This window comes from Taeniopygia guttata, chromosome 2 (genome assembly GCF_048771995.1).
Source record: "Taeniopygia guttata chromosome 2, bTaeGut7.mat, whole genome shotgun sequence".
In the NCBI taxonomy this organism is placed as follows: Eukaryota; Metazoa; Chordata; class Aves; order Passeriformes; family Estrildidae; genus Taeniopygia; species Taeniopygia guttata.
This window is the reverse complement of record NC_133026.1, coordinates 65,898,670-65,918,879: the sequence shown is the minus strand read 5'-3', so window position 1 is coordinate 65,918,879 and position 20,210 is coordinate 65,898,670. Positions and strand designations below refer to the sequence as shown.

At 39.7% G+C, this 20,210-nt stretch overlaps 1 protein-coding gene across 14 annotated transcripts in view; it reads right to left on the bottom strand.

Annotated features, from left to right (window-relative positions):
- HIVEP1 (HIVEP zinc finger 1) overlaps window positions 1-20,210 on the bottom strand; it is a 128,905-nt gene that overhangs the window by 43,001 nt on the left and 65,694 nt on the right. For 13 of the 14 annotated variants that reach the window (XR_012053897.1, XR_012053896.1, XR_012053898.1 and 10 more), the window contains exon 3: window positions 16,661-16,714. The exons of the other annotated variant lie outside the window; for it this stretch is intronic. Coding sequence is in view for 10 of the 13 variants with exons in the window: in XM_030265494.4 (XP_030121354.4) it covers window positions 16,661-16,714 (54 nt within the window). In the remaining 3 variants the exon portion in view is untranslated. The remainder of the gene's footprint in view (window positions 1-16,660; window positions 16,715-20,210) is intronic. 14 annotated transcript variants of the gene reach the window in all.

The following is a 20,210-nucleotide window of genomic DNA, read 5'->3' as shown; positions in this document are numbered from 1 at the left end:
TACTGTAGCTGATGAATCCAGAATTAAATTCCTGCTCCATGTAGAGGAAATCCAGGCCACGCCTAAAGCTTGCCTAGCACAACAGAATGCAAAGTAACCAGTAGGGAAAAAAAGCAATGATGTTATGCTTTCTGCATGCCAGAGCACAACCCAACTGGGATGTGTGTTAATGCCAGATACTTGGAATTTCAAAACCTAAAATCTGCCTCAATTCCAACTTAATTATACACATATATTCAGTTAGGGTGAATGGATATTCAGATTAACCTACAAACTGAAAGATTAAAGACTACATATCACACAATGTGCTGGTTTTGGCTGGGGTAGAATGAACGTTCTTTACAGTGGCTAGAATGGGAATTATGGAGTCTTGGCTGCTGGCTGGGGTGAAACCACAGCACGCATAATTCACTGCAAGTGTGGAATCTCTGCAGAACCTCACCCATACCTCTTGCAGACCTACTAGAGAAATCTTACCTATGAAAGGTAAGAATCTGTTTTGCCACATTCAGCAGTCCCATGAAAGAGATGCTTGAATCCCTTGCCAGAACTACTGGCTCCAAATCCTAGTTCTGGTAACTTTGTGCTCCTCTTGGGCATCCAGAAAGAAATTTCTGTGGTAATTGTTCACTTAACCTTTAAATGAACTTCGGATTTATAGCTGTATCATCAAAATCTATTCCTATTAGGCTGGATTTAACCTATTCAAAGCCAAGCAGTCTTCCATCACAACGTTTTGTACTTTCCATTGCTTCACAATTTAATAGTGACTTAAACTAATAACTTATCATTCATACTATTAAGGGTGAATTCTTTACAATTCATAGTCTACTGCAACTTTTTTCTTCAATAACAACAAACCCCAGTTTTATATGAATCAAAGAGAAAATAACGAGGTAATTACATAAAAGCATGCTTTTAGCCATGGTTTGGTTATCTCTCTGAAATATGGCCACATTAAGTGATTTGGTTGCTTTTGTGCTGTCACAACCATTCCTCCAAAGCAATCATATTGCCAGCGTTTGTACCAGAGCACTACGGGAAGAGCTGGGCAATTACACAGCTAGAAAAGTAAGAGTGCCATGAATTGCAAACATCCAAGCAAATGTACACAAAAAAGACTAAGTTGTTTCATACTGCAGCAATCAAACAATCAAATTATGTGGTGCTTCCTGATATATCGGAATATTCAAAGCTACTGTTTCTGGGTTTCAACCATACAGTGTCAAAGAACAAGGATACTCCACCTGCACAATGTACTGGTGACCTGGAAACCAACACAGCTGAAAGATACAATGTGGCTTACAATAGCCTTAAAGGAAGTAAAAATGTATCTGCAATACATCAACAAACAATTTAAAAGATTCATTCACTTTGAGTAACAAGGTCAGAATTTTCTGTAATCTCTTTACTGCTTTACATTTAAAAATGCTGTTCAACACATGCCAAAGTATAAAAATTGTTTGGGAAGTTGAAAGGAAAATAAAAAAAATAAACAAAGGCAAGTTATGCATTGCATTACATATAGAAAAAGGGTGTTTTTTCAGTTTCACTATAATTGTGCTGCTTCTATACCAATTAAATTCCAGTCTACAGAAATAATGAGAACTAATTTCTTATTTGAATTTCTGCTTCTACAGATTTTGTGATCCCAGAGATGGAGTCGCAGAATTGCTTCAGTGTACCCATCTATAAAGTGGGTACTTACTTGACAATGACCTTACATGGTCATTACACTTAAAAATTGTTTAAGTCCTGTGTTCTACCATACTCCTGGATAATTTAGAAATCTTTATTATTATTCTTAATGGAAATATTAACCTTATGTTTGCTAGAAACCAAATTTCTGGCATATCTGGAGAAAAAAAGAAACTACCAACAACTTTGCTTCACTTTTAGCTTGTCATTCTTTTTGTGTAATTCTTTGCTTCATATTCCCAGTTTATGCTGAAGGTATTCCACCGCACGTTTCTTAATCTACAGCTACATGATTGCACAAAGGTCAACTGCATCAGTATTTCCAGAAGCATCAACAAAACTGGCAGAAACCATCAGTCCCCGAATGCTAGAGACTCCTCTGCCTTTCAACTTTCAGGAGTGCGATGACTTGCCCAGGGCTGTCTGTATACCCACACCTACAAACTGACACTGAACAAAAAGAATGTAAAAATATCCTCATATGGAAAAAAAATATGAAGTTCATCTACTTTTCTTTCTCTCCCTGCCACGCCATGTGCTCTGATCAGCTTCTCTGCAGTCACCCAGCCATTCTCATCATTCAGTGGTAATTCCCCCTTTCCTCTGGTGGTGAAGTGGTATTTTTTGAGAACTGCTGTCACCTGAATCAGTTGTCAAAAAAGAATCTTTCTCATAAGTTGTATTACATCAAATAGGATTGAGTTATCCAGGCCAGGAGAAGAGGGGACAATGCCACTGTGCTCAATACCTCGCTTTTCACATTCCAGGGACACCAGAGCATCTCTTTTGTGCCTGGTTGGCTTTGTTCTGCCTGCTCTCAAGATTCTCCACTTAATTCCTTTGCTTCAGCATGAATTCTGCACTCAAAACATGACAAGAAAAAACTTATGTTTCTAAACATGATTTTGTTCACCTACAATTTCTCTGATGCACTTCGCTCTATGCACAGGAAATAGAACATAAGAACACAGGTGTGATGGTGTAGATAGCAATCTGCAGAGTAACTCACACAGAAAATAAGGGAAGTTATAAGTGATCTGATTTATTCTTCCAAAGCATTTACTGGTGAACCAGACAGTGTCTTGACAAAATGATCTCAATGGTTTTGTTTAAGTAACTTCCAGAATTGCCTGTCTCAAAGCCTACATGTTATTATAACACCCACACTCTTTCTCTCCCTTCTAATAGAGCTACAGGCTTGAACTTAAAGAAAAGAGTAAGCGGGAATCAAGGAAAGGCACCGCTCCCTTCTCCCTCAGTGCCATCCTGTGAACATGGAGCAAGCAACCACTATCTATCCCTGAAGTCCAATGAGCACCATAATTTTCATCATGTGCACTCACTTCACATTGCAGAATTTAAAAAAAATCACTGTTGGCTCCCATACAAAGACCAAACTTTAAAATCCAAGTGCCTGATCTTTAGCTCCTAATCTGTACTTTGGCTGTCAGGGCACTGCAAGTAAGACCAAGTCTCTTCTGAAAGGCTTCAACTACAAATTGAAGTCTTAAATGAATGGCTAAGAGGTTACTCTGACACCCAGCAATGCTAGTGATCCAAAGATGGAAGGGTTCCTAAAAGAGAGAGACTGTTACTAAGGATCTTATTTTGATTTAAGCTAAGCTTTACATACTCTTTAATTTTGATTTCACCAAAACTATCAAAAGCACTCATTAATCACTTCACTAGGTCTGTTTCCATGAATAAGTACAGAACATGATTATGAAATAAAGAAATAAGTCTTGCTGGCAAATATAAAGCCACCAGAACTCACATTAAATGCAGCAAGGAATAACTAAATGTTCATTTTTAAATAAGTTACCTTTTTAGCTTCATACCGCTTCCTACATGTTAAGTACAGCCATATTTTCACTAAAATTACTTTTTTTCCCCAAAAAACAAAACCTTGAGTACATAACTGATCCATACAACTATGAAAATGTTCACAGCCAACAAGTCAACATGAAGATTTGAACATGATTAACACAAGCATCATGCTTAATTTTAAGTACAAATAGAATAGGATTTTAAAGCAAATCACCAACAATTTTAACAGTCTTATTTCAGTGCCTAATTTCAGGCTTCATGTAGTGGCCAGAGGGTGGTCACTCCGTATCTCAGAGGTCAGGAGGCAGGTGACAGAACTTGGGGCACCCCAAGACAGCAGTGGTATTTGAAAACCCTGATCAGCAGAATTAATGCATGTTTATGTACTTTTATTACTGAGAACACCAGTCCAAACATATCTAGAGCAGACCCTAAAAAACACTGGATATGTAAAGCACATTTTCACATGGATTAGTTGAAAAGAAAAGTAGGGAGAAGCTTTGACATTCAAAGGCTAAAGCAGTATGATAGGGACTGAATCAAGTGTTCATCTGTGACAACATTTGTCCTTTTGTTCATACCAGCAAACAGCAGATGATTCCATAGGGCATGCATAAAGTGAGTACGGCTTCAGGATTTCACACTGTCTGTAAGCACATGATTGTTTTTCTTGGTGTTTTTAACGGACAATGTTGATATGTGACCCATCGAAGGTATTGTAACTGACTGTCAGGCACAGGTTACCCAGTCCTCTTTCAAGGATCATTTCACACCAGATTTTTGTACTGGAATGACTATTTTATCAGCATAATTTTGCATTATTAACCAAAATACCAAATATCCTACTAACACAAGCTCCAGGAAAGGTGCACCTGTGTTAGTACGTAGTACCTGCACCCATTTGAGTAGTGCTACTAACTTCAATGACAGCACACATTTTTGTAAAGTCCAATTAAATTTTAATGTCCCCTACCATCAGTGTTTCTCAATTTCATATATTAAAAGTAATGGTAGAGAGAAATAAATATTGATCTATACACATGAAGAAATCACATCCAGTACCTCTACAACTGAGTGAATTTTCCAAACTGAAAATTGGTATTTCATACTATCACAAAATAATTCAGGTGGGAAAGGACCTTAGAAAATCTCTAATCAAACCTCCTGCTCAAATCAGGGCCAGCAATGGGATCAGACCTGAGTCCACAGGGCTTTGAACTGTAAAGTGATGCCACTCTGCATCACTCTTGTTTCAACTTGTTCCTATTGCCTCTCATCCCCTCACCATTCTCCATCATGAAGAGTTTGACTCCATGATAACCACCTCCAAAATCATCTTTTCTCAAGCCTGAATGAGCCCTGGTCCCTCAGCTTCTCGTCAGAGTGCAAATGCTCCAGCCCTGATGGCTGTGGTGACTCAACACTGAACTCACTTCAGGTTTCTGATGTTCCTCCTGCACTGGGGAGAGCTGGGTGCTGCTGGTATAACCAGAGTATCTAAAAGTGGTCTAAGGATCACTGAGTAGAGGCAGATAATTCATTCCCCTGATCTGGTCATGCTTTCATCTATGCAGCCCAGGATGCTGTAGTCTCCCCTGCAGCCAGGTGTGTGGCTGGTGAGTGCCCAGCTTGCCACCCACCACACCCCCAGGGTCCTTCCACAGAGCTGCTCTCTGGTCTGTCAGTCCCCAGCCTGGAGATCCTCCTGCCTGCTGCAGGGCTTTGCATTTGTACCCGTCGAACTACTCCTCTGGTTGTCCACCTAGCCAGACCTTACCAACCTGGATACAGCAATATTGTGGGAAAGTGTCCCCTTGTCCCCAACTCTGTAATAGAAGCCATTATGAGATTAATATGAGTTATGAGATTGGAATAGATAAAACTGAATGTTTGCAAAGTACTTTTGCTCATGTTCATACCCAAGACATTGCTTGCATGCTTCCACAGGTCTTCAGCTTGTTAAGTCACCACGATCAGAATACACACCAATGATACATTCTCTTGCTACACCAGGAACAGCATCCCTAGGAATCCTGCTTTTCTATTTTCCTTTTTGCTTAATTCCTTTTCTCATTTGCGACTTCCATCATGAAACAAATCCCACCACTAAATTCTACTCACATTTCATCTTGCTAATGGCAGAACTAACAGTCACCTCAACAAAACCAATGCAATATAAAAGCATTCTGCTCATATGGAATTTTGGGGTTTTCAGCTACAGACATTCCAAGAAATACCCATATTGCTGGCTACCAAAAATAAGCAATTGCTAAGAACTGACAAATATAATTAAATAATGTTTAGTACAAATGGCAAAGTTTAAACTACACAATCTACTGTTTCCACTAATTCCATATTTACAGGAATGAATTGTGAAGATATGTTATCTATGAAGGTAACACCAAGGAAAGGAAGAAGTATATCTTGCCTTTGAGTAATGTTTCCCTGAAACAGGGAAACAGGCCTGACTATACTTCTCCTATAAGGGAGAGAGAAGCTGGTATGGGAGTGAGCAAGGGGCTCCTCAGCCCCCAGGAAGTTTCAGGACCTCCCTCACCAGTGCTTAAGTTGCAAAGTTACACTGAAGCTGAAAGGGGAGAATAATGTTCTGGAACTGTTTGAAGCTACAGTGAAGAGATACAGATATGATCCAGTAATTAATTCAAACCATAAAAGGTTCCTCCCTAAGAAACTGGAACACACATAACCTCCTAACCAAAACCAGCAACTGATATGTTTAAAGGTTCCAGCCACAAAGGTGTCCTCTGGGCTAGTCCTCACATATGGTGAAATACCATTGTGAGAGCAGAGTGGATTAGCTTTATAAATTGTGCAATAACATTTCAGCATAAGCAAAGGGAGACACCTTTGCCCCCAGGCACAGGGCTTGGACTTATCAGGAAGCTGTCCCATGATACAGTTTAATCTCAGACGTGAGAGCCTGCCAACCCTTGTTTGGCCTTGGGGCAGGTAAAGAGTAAATGACAAGCTGCAGTCTGGGGCTGCCTTCCTGGCAGCACCTTTTTAAGTACCCTTGACTCCTGATGAGGTGTGAAGGATGTAACTGTCCTGCCAAAGGATGTAACAAGACCAAGAAATATCTTCTTTAGAGCAGTTTGGTCTCATTTAGTGCATCTAGCATCTCAAGTGAAGAAAGTAGCAACCAGCAGATTTTTAGACATAAAATCAGCATGCTTGATGAGGAAGACCATGAAGACCAAAAAGCAATAAACTTCTGACAACTGAGGTAACACGAGAGCCTGAACTGAGACCTTCCAACGTCCACATACAAACAGGAATCAAATGCAACACTTCAACACATCTGAAAACCTCTGACCAAAGCAAAATAGGATTTTTTCCCCCAAAAAAGAATTAATTTCCTGCCCAGCATGACACACATTAAATGAAACATGACATTTGATACTGATCAAGATTTCCCACCATTATGGTGTAAGAAACCAGGAGAGGCTGAACCACTGTGAAGTTTCATAAGACTTGACATTGAAAGACAGAGGAAAAGCAATGCAAAAACAGCAGACACTGACCACACAGACTATGGTTAATGCCTAACCACACACATTAAATGGCAATGTATGAAGATTCAGCAAGGGCACATACTACATAACTTCAAACATCCTGAAAAAAAATTTAAAATATTTCCTGTATTAAGTAGTCCTATGGCATTCATGTACTGGCTCTGCATTATAGCACTTTAACAGCCTTCTATTCCTAATCTACACAGAACCCTTCATACTAATCTAAGAAAAGTAATCACATTTTAAGTGCTGTTAAGATAAAGCACATTGACTATAAGTAACTGGTGAGACAATGCTATGATAACTAACATCACCAGTAATCACAGCCTGAGAAGTTCTTCCTTGCTGGGCACCCCAAAGACAAGTAAAAAGACAGGATGCCTCCCTAAAGGCATATTAATGAGCTCCCAGTCAAAGCCAAAGCCTAAACCAGCTCCACCTAATTATCCATGTGAAAATAAAAGCTACTTAAATATAAATGTTAAAGAAACTACACTGCCAGAAATTAACTAGAACAGCTCAGGGACATCCAGAAATTTTCCTTGAGTGTCAAGCAATGTTGTCAACAGTTTCACAAGTACCTGTTTGTAATTTAAGGATGTCCAGCTGTTACTGGAAAGTCAGGATTTGGCTAGCAAATCATCAGAACAACTTCCACCTCTAACACCACTGAAGAAGAGAAGCCATGAAAACAGAATCATAGACAGGCTCATGAAACAGCAGCCAGTTTAAGGGTTTTCAGCAGAGAGCAACTGCTACATGGTCACATGGGACACTGAATGCAAAACAGCCAAACAGGACTCTGGGGAGAAAAAAACAGAAATGAAAGGAACAAGATGGTTAACTAAACTATCCCTGTACATAGTGATGTTCAAACAGAACAAGCTCCTTAGTCACATTCTCCAAATTTCTTTAACATAATCTCCCATTTGAAAAGCAGGGATCAAATGAAGCAATTTCTATACTGCCTGTACCAACTCACCAGGAATGAAGAGCAGGAAAGAGCTCACACCTAACAACCTTATTTAAAGACAGAGAAAGGACTAGGAGGTTTGGCATAGAGAGTAGGAAAAGTCCCATATAGGAGGTCTTTCTTTTGGGACTAAATGGTGTTGTGAACATAACAGCAGTAGAGTAAAAGTCCATTTAACTGAAATCTAGATGGGAGAAATGTCCTAACCAAGGAATATCCAGATTGTGGTTTTGTTGTACTGCAGGTGGAAATGATGATCTCCCTAGGGTAGGTTTGCTTCAGCATCAGTGGGAAGCCCCCAGTCCTGAGACCTCCAAGCTACTCAGAGTTCTTCCCCCAGCCTCACTTGCCCTTTATCAATAAATGGCACAGTCTCTCTTTTTGCCCTCTCACACATCTATACATTCAAGGAGATTTCTAGGAAAGGCTCCATGCAGGTCAGCCCATAAGCATATAGTTACTGGAGAGTGGTACATTTCATCCAACTCATCACTCATCCCTTTTTATATTATATTTCCCTTCTGAAGTAGATCAAAGGAAACTAACAACTCCCAGAGCTAAAGGAGTATCACGAAAATATGAAGAAAACCACTCATTACTCATATGCAAGGCAGACTATAAGGAAGCTAACAAGTAAAAACCTTGCATTTCCACAACTGGCTTGCTCCCAGTACACATCAGCTAAAATTAGCACCCTATTGAATTCACTATGCGCGTGTGTAGGTATGCTCTCAAATTAGCCAGTTTGTTAGCTCAGCATCCTCCCACCACAAAAATGAGCTTGTTCTGGCCTCAAATTCTATAAAGTTGAAAGAAATCCTTCTATTCATTAAAGCAGGACTTAGCTCAAAACGTTGCTGTGTCTGAAAACATAGCCACTGATTTAACAATCTACTGTACAGTGGATTTGGAATAGATACTTTCGATTTACTATCAGTAAGATGCTCTTCCAATGATTGCTTTATAATGTTAATTTGTAAAATGCCCCTTTGAAAATTATACTTGCAGGTTGGAATCTCTTGCTGAACTATCACTCAGAAAATTTGCCATACTTGTCAGGAGAAGTCAAAATACTATTACTTTAATATCCCATTAATATTTTAACCAAGTTCTCATAATAGCTCTGAAGGATGAAATTTTCAATTTAAAACTGTAAATCTGTTTGTCTGCCTGTCAAAACAACACCAGCTCTTGCTATGTCTAGCACCAGCAGTGGATATACTGAGCAGATTTCATCTGCTAGTTGTCTCAACTAAATGTACTAACAGAAGAAAATTAAAATAGAAATAACAGATACAGACATTGACTCACAATGCAGGAGGTCTACAGGAGCCAGAAAACTTCTGTGGGTTAAGCCCATAATCTAACGTTGTCTCTCAGAGCACAGAACACATAAACATCACCATTTTTATCAGTTTGCCCCCACTGGCTAAGTGGGGGCATTAAAATGTACTTAACCGTTAAAGACAAGAGCAAAGAAAAATGAGGTTAAATTATATCAGAGACTATTTCTGTTCCTGCAGAAATCAGGAGAGTTTTCTCACTGTTCTTTGTGGGCACAAACCCCTGTAATGAATATGCTTGAAGACAGAAAGGACCTTTCAAGTTGTCACTGCTGTTATTAGCAGCACGCAATGTTCCTTCAATGTGAAAACATCAGAGATTTTAAGAATAGATGTGACTTTATGAAAACGTGAGATCTTGTACGACATGAGCTACAGACATGAATAGTTCCTGCATTAAGCCAATCATAGATGTCTAGGCTGATGTAAATATTTTAGGAAGACATTTCAGTATTGAATTAAAGCCTTATAGATTGACACACAGAGAACAATTTAAATAAACTACCTCTCAGATAGATGTATTGACATATTTAAATGCAGATACAAATACTTGATGAAATCAAGTATCAGGAAAATGCACAAGTGAATTGCTCAAAATCTCACTGCTAAGTGGTAGCTTTGAACACTTGGAAAGTAAAAGCTAGGTAGTTCTGGCGTATGTCAAAAAAACCAAAAAAGCTAATCCTCTCACCAGCATTAAGTAACAAACACGACATTACTGTAATTTACAATTTTTGAAGATTATATACTTCCATATATACTTTAGAATGACTGTATTTCTAGCCCATAGGGATGCTGAAGATAAGGATGAGAAGATGAGAAGGATCAAATGAAACTTTGGGTCTTGGTTATGAACCTTGCTCAAAAAGTAAGGCAGTTTCCTACAAATACAAAATGGAAAGAAAATGTTTTGGACTAAGGATAGTACACCGGTATCACACAGCAGCAAAGAATCAGAGAGCTCCTGTACCTGCGAGCTTCCTGGAAAAAATTCAAGGAAACATCTGAGGAGGATAACGTCACACTAAGCATGTAAATCAAAACATGTAAATTGTTCAGCATCATATTTCCAGATTTTTGTCTGATACCTCCCATTCTCATTTCACTTCCTCTTTCCCTCAAGTGAAAGAATACAGTATTTACTGCACCAGTCTGGCTGTGTTCAATGCCAGGTGCCAAGTTTGATAAGCTTTTGAGCAACCCAGTCTAGTGAAAGGTGTTTCTGCCCATGGCAGGGGATTTGGAAGAGGCTAGAACTAGATGATCTTTAAAGTCACTTCCAACCCAAACCATTCTATGATTCTGTGATGGCCTAGGAAGCAGGGCACATCACCAGCATGCAGTGCTCCCACCTGCTTTTTTGGAGAGGTGTAGTGGCAGAAGGCAGGAATGGGAATACCTGCAAGGAAGGAAGAGAAGGGAAGGTACCTGGCTGCTCCTTTGGGGCCAGATGGTGCGCTGGTGAGAGTCATCTGTAAGCTGGGACATGACAACACAAAAACAGCAGCAATCTTTAAGGTAAGACATATGCAATGCTTTGTTTATCTATGCAGGATGCTGGTATATTTATAATAATTGATTTCAAATTCCCTCTATAATTTTGTCAACAACATGCATTTAGGTAACAAGAGGGATGATAAAGTGGGGAGGGTTTGGGAAAACTCTCAAGATACAAAATATGCCTACCATGAATCTGCAGCAAAACATATATTTGTGAACTAACGTCTCATGCTCCCATTTATAAAGACAAATCTTCTCACTCAAATCTCAGTGCTGTTCAGTTTACTAGAAAAATAATGTTCTGGTTAAAAAAACAGCAGATGGGCAAACAAGGTAAAGGGCATTTAATTTTGGTTGCCTCTCCTCCATGCCAACACACTGCTTTGAAGGGACTGCAAGTGTGGGAGGGGAACATATGTGCAATGTGGATTGTGCATCTCAGAGAGTATTTGGTGGTGAATGCAATCTCTCATTTCTTTCCTCTTTCTATGCACAACAGCTCAAAGGTCCACTCACTCCAGGGGTGGTTCCACCCAGCTATACCAGGACTGAAGGAAGCAAATGGAAACTCATGTTCTGCATGCAAACAGTGACTACAGAGCCACTCCACCAAACACTGCTTCAACCTTCAGGCTTCAGAGACAGATCAGCACCCACTGAAAATGATGATGGAGGCTTCAGGCGGCTCCATCCAGAGGCTGGAAATAAAGGTGTACTTCAACAGAACCCCGGAAGTTGCTTGGACCTTGCTGGAATCCAAACCAGGCCTTTGAATGGTTCTGTTGAGGTGTTTTCTCAGTGAGCACTGACAGAACCTCTGACTAGTTGAACAATCACTGATGAAATCAAGCAAAACTCTCGAATCTGCCAACAATGTTTCTGTATCTCAAAATAAATGTGAAGAGGCTCTACTGATATCAAAGCAAAGGACTGTGGAAAGAGAGCTGATCTGGGTGAAATTCTGGTACTGTCTCAGGGACAAACTGTGGTATCTATGAAAGGACTGCTAACATCAAGACACATCTGCCACAATTGGCCTCTGGAATAAGTGAGAGCAACTTAGAAATTCAGCTTCACAGACTGAAAGTGAACAGCTATGTCGAGGATCTGAAATTGATGACACAAAAGAATGAACAGCTTAGTATTTAAATTCCTGCATCTCCAGCTGAAGGCAAGAAACAAAAAGCTCTTCAAGGAATGTGGAAAGGATGGCACAGAAACTACAGCAACTTGACTGATAGGCAAATGACAGACTAAGAGGGGTGCTAAACAGACTTTAGCACAGACTCTTTAATTCAAGTGAGTACTCCATAACGAGTACTCACCATCACAACTGGCAAACTGCAAGGGACCAACATAACTGACCTGGAACTTAAGTAACAGCTTATTCCTTGCAGGACAGCCTGCAAGTCTAAACTCCAATGAGGCTAATGAACACATTCATATCTCCAGTCCATCGCAGACCACCCTAGAGTCTGAGGACACAACAATAGCCATGAATGAGAAGGAGAATGAAGAAACCCATCTTCATCTTACCCAGAAATTTATCATTGATCCTTCTGGCTGTGACACAGCAAGAAGCAGTTACCCAAAATGATGGAATCCAAACAGCCTGAGAGACCCCAGGATAGGTAGGCATACAGAGTATATATCTGTATTGCCTACCAATGAGATGAGATGGTCCTTTTGGAAACCTTTCATCCATTTTCTGGCAAATCTTGGTGCTGCTAGAGTTTGTCACCAACTTGAGTGTTTTGCATATTCCCTGAACATCCAAAAGCAGAGAGAGAGAGAGATTTAGGCGGCAGTCAGCATTGCTGATACCAAGTATGGAGACAGTCAAGTTTGTTCCACTACTCCTAAGAATGCAATGGCGGTGTTGGTAGTGCTGGTGTACCTAGGACCCAGAGTGCTGTGACAGGCAAAGAACTGCTGCAATGGTTAAAGCAGGAAACAAAATGCTTACAGCACTTCAGAGGCTGGATTGTCTCTAAGGATGACCAAACCAGATGCCTCTGTGGTGACCACAATCTGACAGAACTTGACTTGTCTGGAAGGGAGAAGACAGAGAGACATCCTTGGAATGGCTTTCTTAGGAGGATGGCCACTGGCAGATCAAAGATAAAGCAGCTGCATTCACCTGAATTCTTTCCAGTCCACAATATCCAGTCCCACACCATGGGAAACTTCAACTGCATTCTCAAGAAGAGATCTTGTGTAGTTCAAGCTCATCATCCCTTCCAGATTTTAAAGAACACCATGTGGAGCAAGACCTCCTCTATCACACTAATTAAACCCTGTACATGTCTCAGAAGACAAAATTCAGCCCCAAAGTGGGGCACAGCCAGGGTGTAAAAGAGCATTGGGAGATAGCAGCAAAAATAGGGAGAAGCACAGTTTCTCCTCCTGAAAATTCAGAGTAGTAACTGGGCAGCACAGAGAAAACAAAACAAAATGAGAATTAGCCACCTTCCACACTTACTGAGCAGGAAGCTGAGCACAGCCCCTAATGAACATGTTTCTGGTCTCAAGTGGTTATTTCAATCAAGGTTATTTGAATAATTTGTGGACTATCACTTCAAAAAACTAAAAAGCAGTTGCAACTTTATACTAAATAACTAAAGTGTAAATTTGAAAACTGTGTCTGCCCATTACTGCCTCATTTGTGCTTGAGTCCTATTCCAATTTGCACTTAATTGGATTGCTATAGCTAATGGCAAAATGAGGTGTTAAATACATGTAGTCTGTAGTCAATTAAATTCAACTTAAATCCCAAACATGTATAAAGTTATGACTGATCAGTGCAAAGCTACTCAGCAGAAACTCAGCGCAAATAAACTTATGAAAGACTCCTCCCCACAAATACATTGTGCCACTGACAGCTCCTCTGACAGAGCAAGACTTAACTTATGATAAATTCCACAAAATTACATTTCTTAATCATTTCAGATAGAAAATAAACAAATCTAAAGTGATCTAGATGAACTGAAAGCCAAAATAAATTAACCAAGGGGAAAAATGTACAGTCATACTTCACACAAATCTGTATACACAGGATTGTGATTTACAATAACTTATGTGAATATGTCCATATTTTTGTTTACTTGTTTGGCTCATGTATTTTCTTTTTTCCAGCAGCCTTCAGAGTCTAAAGCTTCAAATAAATAATTTTGTTTACTTCAGATTACCAAGAATGTGATCTATTCAGGCCTTTAAGAAACTAAAAAACCCCACAGCGGCAGAGGACAGTTTTAATTTGAAAAGAGTAACTTTATTACCTCAGTTATTTCTGTATCAGTATTCAATGCAAAACTTTATTTTTCAATTTCCAGCCATAAGAATTTAGGCTAGAAGCCAAAAATTAAGTCAAATCTCTCTTTGATTCTGAGATGCTTGAAAGCTGAGTGCTACCACCACATAAACCTCTGTAACCTCATCCCTTTCAGAGTACATTGCTAAGTTTACCCTAGAGAATTTATCTTCCTTTATGCAAAGATGTTTCTGGGCCACACGTGAGAACAAATGCCTGAAAGCAGAGGTTAACTCGTCTTCAGCTTGAACACAACCATCACAAAAAATCATACAGAGCAGTATTAATTTTGTGAGACCATCAGCAACATGAACAGACAGTAATACCTTATGTGCCATTGAATGACAATACCACTTACCTATGATACACTAAATAGAAATACATAAGAAATGCTTAATAGAAGGTCTAGTTTGTTTAAAAGTTGCTGCAAAAATTTGAAGGCCTGCTATCAAGCCACTTATGTTTTATCTCTTCCACCTTTTATAAATACATAGAACAGTCCCAGTACTCATATGAGACAGTTTATATCAAACATCTTGAAATATGAAACCAGTTACAAATTTGGAGAAAAAAAAGCTGAGCAAAATATGGACAAGATTTATGAAATCGTGAAGGCAGTGGCTAAGGTGAGTGTAGAACTGTTATTTAACGACTCAGAGTGCTTGAGCTAGGCCTGTTTCCTGTTGAAAATGGAAGGAAAATTGGACATTGAGGAGAAAAAAAAAATCTTGTATTTTTAATGTCATTGCTAGTGAACTACTGCAACTTGCTGCCAGAAAATGTTGGGTGCAAGAAGCATTTAATCAACTATACTCATAGATAACAGCTCCATGAGTGTCTAGATAATAAAGGGATGAGGCAGACATCTCTAAATTCAATGTGTGTGGACTTCATACAGGGAAGATGCTAAAGAAAGTGGCCAGGCTTATGTGGTGTCCTTAAACAGTACATCCCACTCCCTCCATTGGAGGCCAAATGCTAGGCCAGAGAGACCCTGTTGAGATCCACTTGGGTATGTCTTCTGCTCTCTAATCTTCAAAAAGTTTTGAAGTTCATTGTTTTGAAAGATAATAAACCTTCCAGGACAGAGCATCAACAATTTACAGAACTGTTCACAGATGTGTCACAGGCCAGATGGGCAGCTCACCGCCACTGAAAGGTGAATGCCAACCCAGAAAAAGCCAAAGCGCTACCACCAGATACTAGAAAATATCTCATCTGCTAAATCCAGCAGCTCAAGAGAAGTGAGGCTGCTGCTGCTCCATTCCCCCAGGTCCAACTTGTAGTAAGGCTGAAAATATTTTCCCAAGAGGGACATAGACACAGATCAAACACACAAACCCCCATACATATGTACATATACACACAGATGGACATACAGGTCTTGGACAGACACTCTGAGCACTCCTACCTCATCCTGCTCCTTGATCTGGCTAAGCAGGGCAAAGGTCCACTAATGGAAATATTTCTATGTACCCAAGGTGGATCTCACCAGTAGCTTGGCTCAGCCACCCGTGGATCCCAGACACCTCAGTTGCTGCACCTGGACATATCAGCCCTCCGGGTTGCAGCCCCACCCCAGTTGCTGGCACAGAGCATTACACAACCCCCAAAAGCTTTTCCCCTGCATCCCCTAATGCATTCTACACTCACAGCTAGCAACTCTTAGTCCAAAAAGTGAACTGCAGAGCAGTTCCTTGACTCCACATAGTGACAGTTTCACTCCTGGACATGGGCTGGAGCTCTGCAGGCACAGGCCTGGGAGGAGACTGGGCAGGATCACTCTTTCTCTGAGTCCTTAATCTGGGTTTCTTCCTGTCCCTTTGCTCCTCCAAGCTGTGGACATGACCCCTCATGCCTCTCCCATGATGGGCCCAGTTGTAACCTGGCAAAGTTCTGTTTGGGCTCCCCACTCTGTGTCTGGGCATCCCCATGGTATGCAGATGAGATTTATCACACAACCAAACATGTATCACTGCAGTCAGCCATTCTTGAAATGCAACGACTTTGCACCAACTTTCTAAGCTCTAACACAGAGATTACATCTGCCACAGGTCATCTGTTTCTTAAAATAAGATGTGATGATCAGTCCCTTTCCTCAGCATCTGCTGGAAATGATCACATATTGCTCACCATAAACTGAGTATAGTTGTTAATGATTAGGTAAATCACATAATGAAGCAAGGATTAGCACAGGCTGTGGTCAGCAATGTTCATGTCCCTGATGCTACAGCTTCAGCGATCTCATCAAGGTCAAGGCAGCTACTTGAGTAGTTAAAACAAAGCCTTTGTGTCTCAGATGAAGTGAGACATTACAGACAGGGCCCCTGATATGCAGACAGACATGCCTGGGGCCTCATCCAGTGCCCAGTCCAGCCAAGTATTTCCACTGACACAGGAAGGCTTTGGACCAGCCTCTAGAATGACAGTATTTTGCTTATTTTCCATTTTATTTTTTGGGTGTTGTTATTACCTCTCTGTTGGTCTTCTGTTCCATTAAGTTGTTTTTGTGCTTCTTCAATTTTGTCTGCAAGAAAGAGAGGTCACTATTAAAATACAAATATAAAAAAGGCAAGATTGTAGTAAGTCATTTACTGAAATCAGTCTTGAAATATCTGTTTATATTTAGGAGTGATATCATTCATGTGCAACTATGTGGTACATTATGAGTAATACAACCATATAAAATTTTATCATGTTTTACCAGGGAGGCTATTGACATGTTAAATTACACGGAACCACAGAAAGAAAAGCACTGGCATTGGATCTGCAGTTAACAGCTAATCCCACTGTAGCTTCCTACTATCTATAATAATGTGTGCAGTCAGGGGACTCTTTGGAATAGGTATTATGTTGCATTACAGAGTGTTTTAATACAGTTTTGAAAAATGCTGTTATAGCAAGTCAATGTTGCATTAAACATAGTGAGAAGAAGGGCAAACAGGATTTGCTAAGTGAAGCAATGGAGCCAATAGTCTCATATGGGAGCACAAGGGGCGAGTGGTAGCCCCCATCTTATTTCTCAGTGAAACAACCAGAAATTCACACACACAGAGAGCAGGAGCAAAAGGAGGCCCTCAGTCTTTACTCTCAGTTTGTCTTTGAAGTTCACCTGCTGTCCCTTAGACACACTGGCGTTGGAAGGAGAGTTGTGTGTTGCACAGCAGGTCCCATGGAAAGAGGGGTCCTTGTTCTACGTATGTGCACGCTTGCATGTACAGAGCAAGAAGCAAGAAAAGGTGCAAATGGAGTGAATAAAAATTCGAAACCAATCGTCTTTTGATAGCAAACAATCCTCTGAGTGGATTCAGGATAAAAGGTTATGTTGGTAAGAAGCAGCAGCACTGGGAAAGGCTGAAGTCTCTCTCTTGGTGTTCTGAGCATCAAACTATGGCCTGACTGACCAAGGTCTAAGCTTGGAACATGGCTTTCAGATGCAAACAATCATTTTCTAAAATACCTGTAAAAACCTTTTTTCCTGGTATTATTTTTTTTCCTCTTTTTCCCTGGTGGGGTCAGTTTTGATTGAACTAAATTGAAACAACAGAATACAACTGGATTCATCCTAAATCTCTCAGACTCTATTGGTGCAACTCAAGAAATGCCAGACTTCATGGCTACCATACACAGGAGGAGGACGACAGCCCTGCAAAGCCCTCACCTTTTTCTTTACAAGCATGGAGGCTTTACTCAGTCTGACTTTTACTCAACCTTGCTATACAACACAAGGTTTCAAAAAATGGCTCTTTCCTCAACACAATTCTTAAGAAGTGGGTTTAAATGAATTCTCTATTATTTATCAGCTGAATCACTCAAGCATGTTGGAACCATTTCTTCACAGTTGACGTCTGATATGGTTTCTTGATTATTTCCTCCATAGAACCAAATAATTATAACTGAATCAAACCCTTCTTGCAGCTTTTAAGACTGAGTTTTGTCAAGATCACTCTAGTTCTGTATTTCTGTTTTTCAGAACAAGTACCAGGTTTCCTTTCTCATTAAATTTCAGTAATTTCTCCGCTGTACATTGTCCCAGAGAATGAACCAGAACATCTCACAAGGGTGCTAACTGAGCAGACGCCCAAAGCTTCTAATGAGAAAAGACCACCATGGCAATTTTAAAAGCCAAACTTCTTCCTGCTTCCCCTGGAGTTAGTGAGAACTACATACATATTTAACAAAAAGCTTTATCACATTTTCTTTTGTACTTTTCTTTTGACTTTTGTACATTTTCTTTTGACTTACTGGCTGCTGAAGACAAACACAAATCAAAAAGAGCACAATCCTTAACCATCTCTTTACCAAGACAGTTAAGCAGGCTCACTTTAAACACAGAAGATTCGATATTTAGTGCTTTCCTGGGTTAAATACTACAGTTGAAATACTAAATGTATTCATACATTTTTTTTCTGTATAGGAAGGGATTTAAATAACCATTTCCAACAAAAAAACAAACAAACAAAAAAAAAAAAAGAAAAAAAAAAGAGAGAGGAAATGTAAATAAAGCATCTTTTATATACATGTACCACTAATACTATCAGAGGAAAATGTATCTAGCAATCTTACACAATTTTTCCAGACTGTTGCTTTACAGAAAGGTGACGGAATAAGCAATTTACAAAGTTGCAGGACAGCCGATAAAATATATGAACACACAAGGAAAAAAAAAATATCAACAAATTACCCATGTAAATGGCGCTGCAGGTTTTAGCAAAAAGACAACAAGAAATCAAATCTACAGTTTGGCTCTCAAACTCATGAGAGTTCCCTATGCTTAGAGATATATTTAATGCACAATATACGGTGTTTCAGCTCTCAGAGTAAATGTTTTGTCATGAAAACTTACACCTAATTACATAGATAACTGTAGTTTTATTACTAAAATTATCTGCATATATCATATAAATGCTACAAAAAATATATCCATTTAAATTCATAATCACCCTACTTTTTAGAGAAAAATTACTTAAGTATTTTGGAATCACACTACATGAGATTGCCAGAAAGATTAAAGGCTTTGATTTCCTTAACTGAATACTCTGTCTTTTTTATTGGGAAAAAAAAAAAAAATCAGTTCCTATCAGTAATTCCCAACCATTTCTTGGTCAGACTGTAATGCCAAAGAAAGAACCACAGATAATAGAAATAATAGCTAGGTAAACAGGTGACTGGTACACAGCCAGAAAGCTTCCTACACTTCTTGCCTCTCCTGATGTATTTTCCCCAAGGATTTATTTTTGCTGTGTATATTTCTTCATACCTATGGCAGTATTTCTGTGTAGAACAGTTTTGAAAATTCTGAACACTGAAGAATCTTGGTGTTGGTGCTGGAAACCAAAACCAGTGATCCGGACTGTAAATGACACATGGGTAATAACATCAGTTTGGGGATAAATGCTTTGTTAGGGTCTACATCCTCCTAATGGCCAGCATATCACATGCTACCTGCTCTGGCTATTGCACTGAGGCATGTCCAAACCATTGCACAAAATCTGCAGCAGCTGCTTCCCGCCCCACTGCATTTTACAGCTACAGATCCTACACAGGCAACTGCCTAGCAGACCGCTGTGTTTCAGGCTGGAGGGAAGAACTGGGTTATCCCTAAGGGCCGTGGAGCAGGTGGCAAGAGTAGGCTTACAGCCAAGTACCCAGCAACACCAAAAGGCAGCCTCCCCAGGTCTTCTGCCAACTCCCACACCAGCAATAACTTGCTAACAAATTTATATTATCCAGTCATCCCCTCTTGTGTGCCATTAAATTAGTCGTATGTCAAACATCTTAAGTAAAGTTATTTCCGATAACATCCCACATTCTGTCATAAATTATATAGGTGCTCTAATGGTGCACACCTTTGAAAACGCTTTATAAGAAAAAATACAATACACAAAAAATCATCTGTAAAGCCCAGGAGGAATGGAAAACCAAGAACTCCTCTATTTAATTGCAAATAATATTATCCAATCCAATAATTGTTTGGTTTAATATTATTTCAGAATTAAATCTGTGATACTGTCTAACCTGAA